The 12000-nt window shown below is 39.7% G+C and overlaps 2 protein-coding genes across 5 annotated transcripts in view; both read right to left on the bottom strand.

Moving 5' to 3' along the window:
* The window catches only part of LOC309698679 (uncharacterized protein), a 56642-nt gene extending 54156 nt beyond the window's left edge, over positions 1-2486 (bottom strand). For all 4 annotated transcript variants that reach the window (XM_082521290.1, XM_082521291.1, XM_082521278.1 and 1 more), the window contains exon 1: positions 2137-2486. In XM_082521290.1, coding sequence (XP_082377416.1) covers positions 2137-2203 — 67 coding nt within the window. In that variant the 5' untranslated portion in view covers positions 2204-2486. The remainder of the gene's footprint in view (positions 1-2136) is intronic.
* A 6269-nt stretch (positions 2487-8755) lies between these two features.
* On the bottom strand, positions 8756-12000 carry stpg1 (sperm-tail PG-rich repeat containing 1). The gene is made up of 8 exons (XM_082521295.1): positions 11912-12000; positions 11728-11838; positions 11533-11634; positions 10776-10946; positions 10577-10685; positions 10330-10498; positions 10056-10246; positions 8756-9564 (listed from the first exon to the last, which is right to left on the bottom strand). The coding sequence occupies exons 2-8, from the start codon at positions 11794-11796 to the stop codon at positions 9491-9493; spliced, it is 885 nt and encodes a 294-aa protein (XP_082377421.1). The 5' UTR covers positions 11797-11838; positions 11912-12000; the 3' UTR covers positions 8756-9490.

Below are 12000 nucleotides of genomic sequence, written 5' to 3'. Positions count from 1 at the left end.
TAAACAGGGGGTGAAAAAGTCAACGTGATGGCACTGCAGATATCAGGAAAGAAGAGGTTTAAAACTAGGTAGGAAGGAGTTGTAGCATGTACAGTGTGAACTCCTTTAGAAAGACATTGCACAAAAAGTGAATTGACTCGTTGCAGGAAACTGGTGCCACTCCTATTGTGAGCCACAAACAGAGAGTCTTTGAACATGTCATGTCTTGGAGAGGCTTAGCTTGATTCCAGCACTCCCTGGGTAAGCGAATGAGTCTGGTAGCTGTGATTCATTTTCCCCAAACTAGCATTTTCTCTGAAACACCAGCAGGCACAGAAACAAGGCTCTGATATATGGCGTAATGTCCCTGGCTGACTGGTTTTACTGTAGATGGGGAATGACGAGCAGATGAGGTCAGGAGGGGTAAGGAGGGCTGTGCAGGGTGGTGTGTTTTAGGGATTTGGATGGTCAACATGCATTAGGGGCTAAACCAAAGGTCTGCCAACCTCAGACCTGAATAAACCACTTTGATAAGGGATTACAATCCCCTCTCCCAGCCCTGCAGGCGCACCAGGCCGCCATAAACAAACAATCCCCGGCAGGCCTTTCTTTTGGCTCTTTCTTTGCGCAAGAATGAGACTCCCATCTCTCAGATAGAAGTCAGAGAGAAAGAATGTTTCTGTTTATCTAACGCCCCTGCCTTTTTCGGTGTCTAACATTCCTGATAAACGTCACATGCCGGTCAACCCTGCTGCGTGCGGCGGTCTCTGCAAAGGGCCTGGAACCAAAACACTCTTTGTTTTCCATCTAGTGTTGCCATCTTAGATAACACACTGATGGGTGAATTTGCTCCAGAACAATAGTTCAAAACAACGCATGTATGATGTCCAAAAGAAAAGGCACCAAACAGCTACTTAAAAGTTGTCAACCATGGCAAACACACACACACACGCACACACACAGTGGCCCCAGGATTTCAGGAGTGTAACTATAACAAATCAACAACCACTTTCATGTCTGCTCAATAAGTCGCTCATATTCCTCTTCAAATAGACACCCACACATCCAGGGAGCGAGCACCATGCCTTTTGCAGTGATAAAGAGCTGCTGCGGCAGACGTTCCTTCGCTCCATCCATCTAGAGCTCTCCACGTTGAGTGGAAAATGGGGGTGGGCTGCCAATGAACAGAAAGTCCCCTACTGCCAGTGAGCACTGGTCAATGGCAAATATGTATGATAGTGGTGTGCAGCATGATGCTCATCCTAAGTGCTTTTATATCTTAAAAGCACATAGGCTGGATGAATTATTCATGTGTTTATAGTGTGTGGGGTTGTTGCATATATAAATCAAAACTGCACTAAAAATTAGTAAAAAAAACCAAAAACTTGAATCTCTCTTCTCAGTCTACTGAAAAAATGTGTAGAACACATTTAATACAGCACAAAAGAGTCATGGTGAGATAAGCCTAATTAAAATACCTTTTTTCTGGATTTTTAAGCAAAAAAAGCAACCTAATCGATTATGTTCATTGATAACTGGCATCAATATGAATGTACAGTAAACGACACAGCTGGGGTCACTAATTCCAACTGCTTGTTATAAACATATACCAGTAAAAAGCTCAGATGTGTGAGAAATTCTGCAGCATCCAGTATCCGGGGTGCTCTTGAGCATGACACTGAGTTCCCGTTCGATTATTTATTTATTTTCTGTTTGAGCTGCATGCATTCACCTGCACCGTCTCTCTCCTGTGAGTCTACACTATACATTTTTGCTATATATCTGCGTGGGGCATTTTTCACCCAGTACACCGCCACTGACTTGTTTGGTAATGAAGACCACAGCTCAGTGCAGCATTTCCCGGATCTTTGCTGGTGAGGACCCGCCTGTTGGCGTGGCCGGACAAACACATCTCCTCTTTTAAGATGTCAGAGGGAGACATCTGATAGGCTGCACTGCTTCAGCTGTTGAGTTTACATTTTATCCAACCATGTCTTTATACGGGAAACCATGCTTCATATACAGGGGTTATAATTATAATCATAATAACATTTTTTTTATTTACATAACATTAATGTAATGAATAATCAGATTCCACCCTACTGCCACCGGTTATTCTAACCCCCATTTTCCTTATGCTGACTGTAAAATACTCACTCTTGTCTGTTAGTGTCAGCTTCTCCTCGAAATTATGTCCGAGGTCCTTATAATCCATTGTTTCCATTCAGGCGGATCGCAGACCCTTTCCAGTTGCTGTCATTCCTCAGAGTCGCACAAGTACAGGAGATGAAACTCCCAAACACGCCCTTTGTAAAATCCAAGCCGAGCAAAAGGGAAAAGTGGCCAAAAAATCTATGGAAATAAAAGCGGATCCGGCTGGAAAAACAGCGCCGAGTCTCTGAAGTGATAAAATGTTACCGGGTGTGTTTTAAAAGCAGAGACTCGGTTCCGTCCGGAGAGCCTGTGGGTCTCTGCTGGAAAATCTACAGTGTGAGAATAAAAAGCTGTAGGTAAGTTAGACATAGGAAGGAAAGATTTCCGGTCAGGATTTTCAAAATAAAACATCCTTGATCAACGCTTTACTTCAGTGGCATTTCAGTTTTCCAAAATTAATTATTATGCGCATTAGGTGGTAGAGTAGTCATCTACCAATCAAAGAGGGTTAGGTCTCCGGCTAATCCAGTCTGCAGGTTGAAGTATCCTTATACAATGAACCCCGAGATTCCCCTTTACAGTGTGTGTGCAAACATTAGATACAGATGCAACTATTTGAAATATTTGACAAGATGCTTAGATATAGAAACAAGCACTTTTATATGTGTGTGATTGTCTGGGTAGATGAATGAGGTTTACAGTAAAATTACCTTTAAGTTAGAGAAGTAGAGAAGTGCTATATAAACTGTAATGTACATGTGATGACCATGGAAGCTTGTTTCTGCCACTGAAAAAAGAAAACACGTTTTATTTTTTGGTCTAATGAGTATACATAGAACATTTTCAGAATATCTATGTACTTCTTTATAGTCAGAGTAAGAAAAACATTTGGAGGGTGTTTCTAACTGCGGGTTGTTATGTGTTGGTAGTTAGTTAGTTAGTGAGTTAGTTAGTTACAATAGATACAATAATGAAAACACAGGAAATACATTTCTTACAGCAGGTAAAAGGTTATTGGGTTTATTTACTTTTTGATTATTTAGTGCGGGGCTTCTTTTGCATATTTTTAATTTGTTTTTGTTTTTGTTTTTTTGGTTCTTACTGGGGTTTTTTGTTGTTATTTTTATGATTTAATTTCCAGCCAGGGTATTATTACAATAAGTAATGATTAATAAGGCAAATCCAGTGAGGATCTTACAACTAGTGATTAAAAAACATTTTTAAAATTCCTCTTTTTCCGATTATTGTTATTAGTGTTGTACACTTTCAATTACTTTGAAACCTACAGTTATTTTTTGAGCCCTTAAATTTTTATTTATGTTTGTAACAGACGTTTTAAAAATGTCCTAATTCGTTTAATTTATTTTTTTCAATTTAATTTAATCTCCTCTTTCGAACTCTAAAAGCTTAAAGATTGTTATTTTGAAGGCAGGATTGTGTCATTTCCTGTTATTTCCTCTTCGCATTGCTCTGGCTTAACCTCGTTGGCAGCGAAAAACCGCATGCCGGACAACTGGACTGTACCATCTACACAGCGAGTGTAAAAAATACGCCACAGAAGAGCCAATACTTCACGAAAGTCTTCTGAAGGTCAAACTTCACATTTACAATAATTTCTCTTTGGCTTTATCCGCAGACGCAGGACATTAGTGTCCCCTTAACTGTCGGAGCCGCTGAATGGTTTGACCCATCAGATGACTCCTCAGCAGCTGAAAACGGCTTGCTGTGGGATGGGCTGTCATAACAACACTGTCGGTGTAATTACAGCAATTATCATCATGTTAATTAACCATTTGTAACAGTGAAAAGCTTTATTTTCTTTAAACATCGTGATATCTTTGTAAGCGTGTATTATTTAAGCATATATGTCTGCAAGAAAACAGTATCCCATAGAGATTACACTTAAAAACAGGTTTAAAAAGTACCAAAGTAATCTTAAAGTTACCAATAAACATGAATATACAAAATATTACAAACATGAAGAGCACTACATATTGCACACCCGCTGTTTCAATCATATTTCCCCTGTTTAAAAGATGACAGGGACTTATCTGCTGCTAATTAACAATTAATGTGACCTCCCTGTCACTGCAGGAGGCCAGTGATCCAGGCTGAAAAAAAGAAAACAGAAAGAAAACAAACCCGAAATTATAGCAGTAGCAGTATAATAAAAAAAAGTTTGGAAAATGTGGGGAATTTTCACATGAACACATCTCAGAAGAGGAACCCATCTGGCTTATGTGAGGCTAAAGATAAGCGTCATACATTTTTTAAAGAGGAGCTTTTTAAAAAGTCTGATTAGAAAAAGCCTTTTGCTTTTTTTGCTTAACAATTAAGATTGAGGTCATCATTATATGTCGCTTCATGATGGATGGAAGTGATAGGAAATATAATACAGAGACACACAAACATCCTCCTAATGCACATCTGAGGTTCTTTTCAGAGCTGGACACATTATCCAACATGGTGACAGAGCACATACTGACGTACTAAAGGGCCAAATGTATGTGAGCATTACCGGAGAGATAAAATATGCATGACCCACTTAGCTAGGTGAAGACACTCAGGACTCTAAACACTGATGCTGCTGATGTAGCTACAGACTCAATATCCAGGTCATTCACTCAAGTTTGTGTAGCTTTTTATGTCTGGGGGAAAGTATTTGGCTCTTTCGTGCTTTCTTAGTTTTTTGCATACTTGTCATACTTACATGTTTTTTTTAAACTTTTTTCCCTAAAAAACACAATTTAAAAACTGCATTTTGTATTTAGTCAGGTTACCTTGTTATATCTTGTTATCTTCTTATGTTATCAGGTTAAACTAGAAAATATGACAAATGTGAGGACAGAAGAGGAAGATGACATAGGATGTGTAAATGATGTGCTAAGTTATCTGGTTAATGTAATGTTCTTTGGAAGTATCTTCGTTGTGTTTTTGTTTAAAGGCTGTGTGAGAATACTGGACATAAAAACATTAAAACTAAGACACTTTGAGCATTTTATATGTGGACAGCAGGTAACCGCAAACATCTGTGCAGTCTTACTATGTTTGAGAGCCTGCAGCGCACCTCGCCTATTATCAAAGTAAAGCATATTAATGAGGTGTTGTAGCTGCTCAGATTTGCTTTGATCATTGCAAACGCAACACTAACTATTACTAAAGCGCTGTGTAACTACTGCAAATGTCTGTCTTTAGTAATATCAACAGACAAACACACACGTAAAGAAAATCCTGACACTTTCATTCTGAATCCTCTATCTCAGCCCATGTTGTGGTTTCCATGATCACTGTTTGGTTTGGTCAATAATTTGGATGCATAAGCTGACGTTGCTCTTTTGCATCACTTTCCAAATTCCACTTGGATGTATGTGATAAGCTGACAACACAGGTCAGCTGATCTCACAACCTATCCAACGCAGTATGAATCAATTTTGGGAGTTGTTTTGACATGAGTCAGCTCTCCACTCCTGCACGGCTACATCAGACTTTAGTGTTTAAAGCCTGATAACAAACCTAAGGAAGAAATCCCATCAGCGTGCAGGGAGGGGCTAACTTGTCAGAGTTGGCCATCACAGAAAAGGTTTAGTTATACTCATGTTTAAGGCTCTTTTTTTTTACCCTAGGCACTCATTCCTGCTCAGTGTTTGTACTCCATGTGTGTCACAGTAAAACCACACATAAAATATTGGCTGCAGGGTTTTGAGCATTTTTGACTGTCGCCATTTTGGCATTTTAAAACCAGATGTGTAGAGAGAGGGGGCAGGTTTGACAGCAGAAGTCATTAAACAAGGATCATACCATGGGTAATACACTTTTGTGACTCCTGGAATAACCAACATGTACATACTTTTTACAGTATGACCCAGCATAAGTGACTGAGGTTATAAATTCATCAGGAAAGTTTTTAACTAAGGTCAAAATGGTACATGTGAGGTCCCGCAGACTTCCTCAGGAATCAACCCCTGGGGGCCATTTTAAGAAGAATGCAGTTTTAAGGCATTTGTGTGTTCATATATATATATATTTTTTAGATATACAAAGACACATATCTATATATATATTTTGTGGCACAAGACTGAGTGAATGACCCAAACTGTCGTCCTTAAAGCCTCGCCAGTGGGACTAAAAATCTAAATAAAATGGACTAACAGGCCCGTCGTCTTCTCATGTTATGATCCCGAACAACTCTATAAATACACCATGTGCCTTTAAACATTTTACGCAGGCCCATGAAATTACAGCAAAACAAAACGTGCCTGCAATCCACTGGTGTACTGCCAAGCAGCAGACATAAGCACAACATGACACAATTAGCTGTTCACTCTGGTGCAGAAAGCAGTGCTGTACCCTGTCTCGTTGTTCCTAGAGCCAAATCTAACCTTTACCTTTAATATTTGAAGCCACCGGAGCGTTGTTCTGAATCATATTAGGTGTGCTGCGTCATAATCAGCATTTAAAACGGAGCTAAAAACACTCCTGTTTAGATGAGCCTTTTAGTGGCCTAGTTCCTGATCCTTCATTAGCATTTTATTCAATTTCTGCTTCTTCTATTGGTTTTAATTCTGAGATTTCATCATTTTTAATGGTCTCCTGTTGATCTTAGTCATTATGTAATTTCATTTCTGCTTCTTTTGCTGCTTTTTTAAGTTAATAACTGGTTTTCATTTGTCTGTTACTGATTTTTTGCTCATTCTGTGGTAGCTCGTGCTTTTTGGGTGAAATGTGCTTTATATATGTGCTTGCTTTGCTAGGTAACACACCTGGTAAGTGCACTTAATGAACTAAAGAAAAGATCAGTGAGCAAATTCAAATTCAGTGTGCCTGCAGCATTGTTCTATAGCAATGCTCCTTCTCACTGAGCCTTTCTTTGGGGGAATGCATGTCCACACTCGCCTGCACCTGATGGGGAAGTGGCGAGGTTCAAAGAGAGTCCCATACACCCACAAAGGCATGTTGTTAATGACCCGTCCGGGACAACACCACAAAAGTGCTACAAATCAAGCTTCGTGCCTGCAGTTACACTTTAAGCATTTGTCTGGATACTCCCTGTGCATTTTACCCGAGTGGGAGAGAACCTTCATGTCAGCAAAAGCAGAGTTTTAAATTGCTTTTCTCTTTGTATAACCACAAGAACACAATGCTTTGGTTTTACAGGGCGAGTGCACATATTTGGAAAGCACACTGCTGAAGTCAGAGTCTGAATATAACTACAGCTGCCACAATGTGGGTGTCAAGCATGTCTGCAGTTGGTGGGGAAAAAATCTCCAACTGATTTCCTTGCGAGCAGATGACACTGAGGTCTGAAGTGGATCGCGTCTTCTGAGTGTGCAGATGGAAATAAGCATGAGGTTTCCATAACAGCTCTGAGACAAAATGTTTTTCACGTCGAAGTCAGTCAGGGGGCAGATTTGTCTCCATGAAATTAATTTTCACATTAACAGCTGCATCTGCTGAACACAAAATGCCACGTCAAAGTTTGGAAGGATGTCTCAGACTGAATGCTTTGGAAAACACAGGGCGTTAGATGAGATGAGTAATAACACTTCATGTTTATGTCAAAAATGAAGCTACATGTAGTTAGCTCAGCAGAAAACCTGGAAACAGACATCTCTGATTGCCACTTCATTTCTTTAAAGCCTTTTCAAATTGTTTCCAATATTTATGCCGAGTTAAGGATCCAGAACAAGGACGAAGCATCACCTATGAGGATGGACAAAGTTGCTGGTAGGAGTGGGTGTGACAATTTGGAAACCACCCCCTGAAATAGTCAAAGTAAATACCAACATTTTATCACTACTTAATCAGCAGTCCCCCAAACACCTGTGAACAATATGCGCATGTTTTTGTAAGATTTTAAAGACTTAACTTTAAAGCAAAAATATTTCAGCTATTTTGCTTTTGGTTTAATTCTGTTTATCTGCAGGTTTTTTTCTTGTCATATCAGTTAAACCAGCCACTCCCCAGCTTTCAAGCCTTAATAAAGTCCAAAGAGGTACTAAACACTTTTTTCATTTACCAGTCTGTAAATAAGTTGATTTGACAGCCTCTACCATCTCCAAAAACACCGCTATACCAGAAAGTTTATAATGAAAAGACTCACCAGTTAAAGTATCCTGAGTGGAAATCTAGGTCAGGGTTGAACAACACAAAAGATGCCCATTGTACAACGCATGTCCTGCCCCTGACCCAAAATGCCAATTATCTTCTCCATAGCGGTCGAACACATCCAGCCAATCATCCTGGTGCATTGATTCAAATCCACGCTTCGTGAAATATCTGGACGTTTAACTGCCCGACACATATTTATTTCAAGGGGAACCGTCATTAATGTAAAGTCTGAGTTTTAATGGCATTTAAATCACGGAGTATTTTGAAGGTCTTTACTTTGCTAGGTTAGCTTTGTGACTGCAGCCTAAAATTGCTTGGAATTTGTAAGCCAATAAGTTTACAAACAAATACAAACACTGTATTTTTAAACAACGTAACAAAAAAGTGAGCATAATCATACAAAACAACAGTACTTTACATTCGTTTTCTCGACTTATCTGAACCACAAAGCTGCTGTTCCTGCTCAGGACCCGCTCCATGATTATTGTGGACACATAAGTTTATAATGGCATTTATCACAATAACCACGGAAAACATGGAAAAGATGGCGTGTGTAACTTTGTTGTGTTTTCTGTTTTGGAAAATTTTATTAAAAAATTGAAGTAACAAGAGAATCTGGGACCAGAGCTGCACAAGGCCTTACAAAAAGAACATTTACAATCATATGTGCATTAATAACATAATAATAATATTTGATTTTTTTTAAACATTGTGAGAGAGTCAGCTCCAATGCAACGTGATACAGGAACTGAGTGATGCGTCCATTTGTCTTTTGGGTTAAACACCACCCTGCCTCATGCCCAGTCAGTCACATTGCTCACATACACAGTCACTCCACCCCTTCACCTGCCCTCTGGCAGTTGGCAGAGTGGTGTCATCTCGAGCTCTCAGCTGTTACTGTGGCGTACCATTGGCTGGACCGGCAGCTGCTGGGGACTGTGCCAACACTTTCTTCTATATCACTTTAGAGCATCAGGAAATCCACAAGGACAAAACATATGGCTTTTCAAGAATTCTGGCATTTGACCACCACCACAGTGGATAAATACTGATTATGATTCATTTCCGAAAACATCCAAACATTCCTAGGTCTGATTGGCCAACATAAACATGGAACTAGAGACTAAATTGGTGCAAACATTTAATTTTCATCCAATTCACTCTAAAAGTGCCGATCTAAGAATGGCAGCAATCACAGTTCATCTGAGTGAAGGTGTACGTATCTACAGTGCAGTCTGAGCTGGAAGCTTCACACAGGAACCCAGACTCTGGAGTCGTTGTAAAAGAAGGAATGCTTTGACAAGAGCTGTGGGTTATAGAAACCTGGAAGGAGAGAGAAAGTTTTACTTAATGCTTTCATGAATGCAATAACAACTACTTTAGCTGCTCCTTTATTCATAAGGGATTGCTCTACATGTTTGGTTTGGCAGATCTTTTTTTGTATCTCCTCCTGAGATCAAAGCAGGGATCTGTGCTAGTAGGCAAATGTGTAAACTGCTATGCAACCAATTTATTAATGACGCCTTGTTTCAATCAGATTCCGTCAATTCCATTTTAATTATGCAACACCAAATCACAACAGTAGTTGCCTCAAGACGTATATATTAACATAAAGACCCTACAGTATTAGAAAGAAAGACCAAAAATCACACAAGCCCCCTATGAGGAAGCATTTGGTGACAGTGGAGAGGAAAAGCTTCCTTTTAACAGGAAGAAACTGGATATCTATATTGTCATGCGCACCAGTGTTATTTAAGTCCCAGAAAATCAGAGATCAAATGCATGTGAGAAAACTGCCTCATTTATCTTATTACCTGGTCCTGGGATCTTATCAGCCACCGGTTTTTGGGGTATTCTTTGAGTTCTGGATGCAAAAGCAGCAGTGGGTATGGACTGCTTTGATGGCCGGTCATACTGCCCTATGTCATAGTGCCCAGGACCCGGCAAAGGAGGATCCTTAGGTACAGTCTGAGGAGGTGCTGCTATTGCCAAAAAATATCTTCTCCTTCAAACACACATAAAAGGATGTAAATTTTAGATAATAATAAAAAAAAAGTAGCAAAACCTAAACATTGTATGGTTACTTACGGAAGGATTGTCTTCTTCACTGGGGTGGGTGCCTGATGGGGGTTGTAGGCCCCCGGGCCTGGCACACAGTGGTCGGCCGGAGGAAGGATTCTTTGAGTTTTTGATCTGAAGGGTGACAAGACCGCCTTTGAACCATGCTGGATTAAGCTGCTGTTCACCTCGTAGTGGCCTTTGAGAAGTTTTTAATATTAAAAATTTGAGTGCAAATTTAATAAGAAGCTAAAAAAGACAAAACTTCAATGCAGACCTGGTGATGGCACATTTTTGGGGGGGTAAAATGAATCCCGTGTGGTTCTTGAGAGGAAAGGCGATGTACCGACCACTGAGGAGACGCTTACTCTCCTCACACAAATGACCTGTATAGAAAGAAAAAAAATGACAAAAAAATACACAACAGGATCTCAGAGATTACACCCTGAATCAGCTTTTATAATCAGCACACATACATCATACTGATTTGGAGCTGGAGTTATATGTTTAGGACCATCCATCTGCACAGCTATGGGCAGCCTGAAGACCCTGGAGGCTCCAGTGTTGAAGTCATATTTATTTATGAAGGAACTCTGTAGGTTGTATGCATTTGGGCCTGGAGTGGGTCTCTGTGGCCTTCTGTCAACCTGGGAAAGAGGATGAAGTGATGAAGACATTTAAAAGCAGCAGGGGATTAAAATTTATTAGACTAAAAACAATCAGGTAAATCTAAACTAAGTACTGGAGCCATAACTAACACTGATTTTAAGATTTCTTCTGTGTCATCTTCATTATAAGGCTCAAATATGTTTTGTGGCTCCATACTTTTTTCTTTTTTTTGGATCACAAATTGCTCAGAAAAGGATCCTTTGACATTAAATGTTGCCAACTCCTGCCAGATTATTCAAATTAGGGTTGCAGTGAAACTTAAGTCTGTTAACATAGGATGAATGGCAGGGTGTATACGCCAATCTAACAATGATAAGATAACTTTATTGTCTCCCATAGGAGAAATTCATCCTGGATCAGGCAATACATAAAAAGGCACACAGACAAAATCCACTAGCAATGATGCTGTAGAAAAATAACTTACTGGGTAAGTAAGGATTTTCTAAAGCCCCATTGGGGCAAGAAGTATGATTTAACAAAACAAAACAAAGTATAAATAATCAACAAGACTTCAGAATAAATGCCCAAAGGCGTTTCAAGATGATACCTAGTGGACTTCCTGACCTTGGATGGGACAAAGCCGGTGGTGCCCCTCTTTGAGAAGGAAGGACAGTTGACTTCAGTGCTGGTAAAGCAGTCGTAGGTTCCCGGTCCTGGACTTTCACTCTGACACACAAACACCATACACGTTATTTATGAGGTACTGTTATTATTATTCTTTTAAAATGCTTTGAATTTTGATGGAGTTAAACTTCCTACCAGACTGATTTGAGAAGCAAACCTCTTAGCCTGGGTGGAAAAGCCCTTCTTTTCCTGATGTGTTGTCATCGCTATTTGGTACTTAGCTTGTATTTAACAAACCTTTACTAGCTACAAGATAAAAGAAACCATTATGTCACGTTTTCAGCTTAAGAATTTATAAGGATTTCCACTTTGGACTCACTCGAAGCCATCTGACGCTATTCGAGCTCCTTGGAATTTTAAAGCAGTTGCTATGGTGATGTGAAAACAGATCTATCGCGAGACTCCAGC

The sequence above is a fragment of the Aulonocara stuartgranti genome (genome assembly GCF_965226115.1).
Source record: "Aulonocara stuartgranti genome assembly, chromosome: 22".
Lineage (NCBI taxonomy): Eukaryota > Metazoa > Chordata > Actinopteri > Cichliformes > Cichlidae > Aulonocara > Aulonocara stuartgranti.
This window is presented reverse-complemented; position numbering and strand designations above follow the sequence as displayed.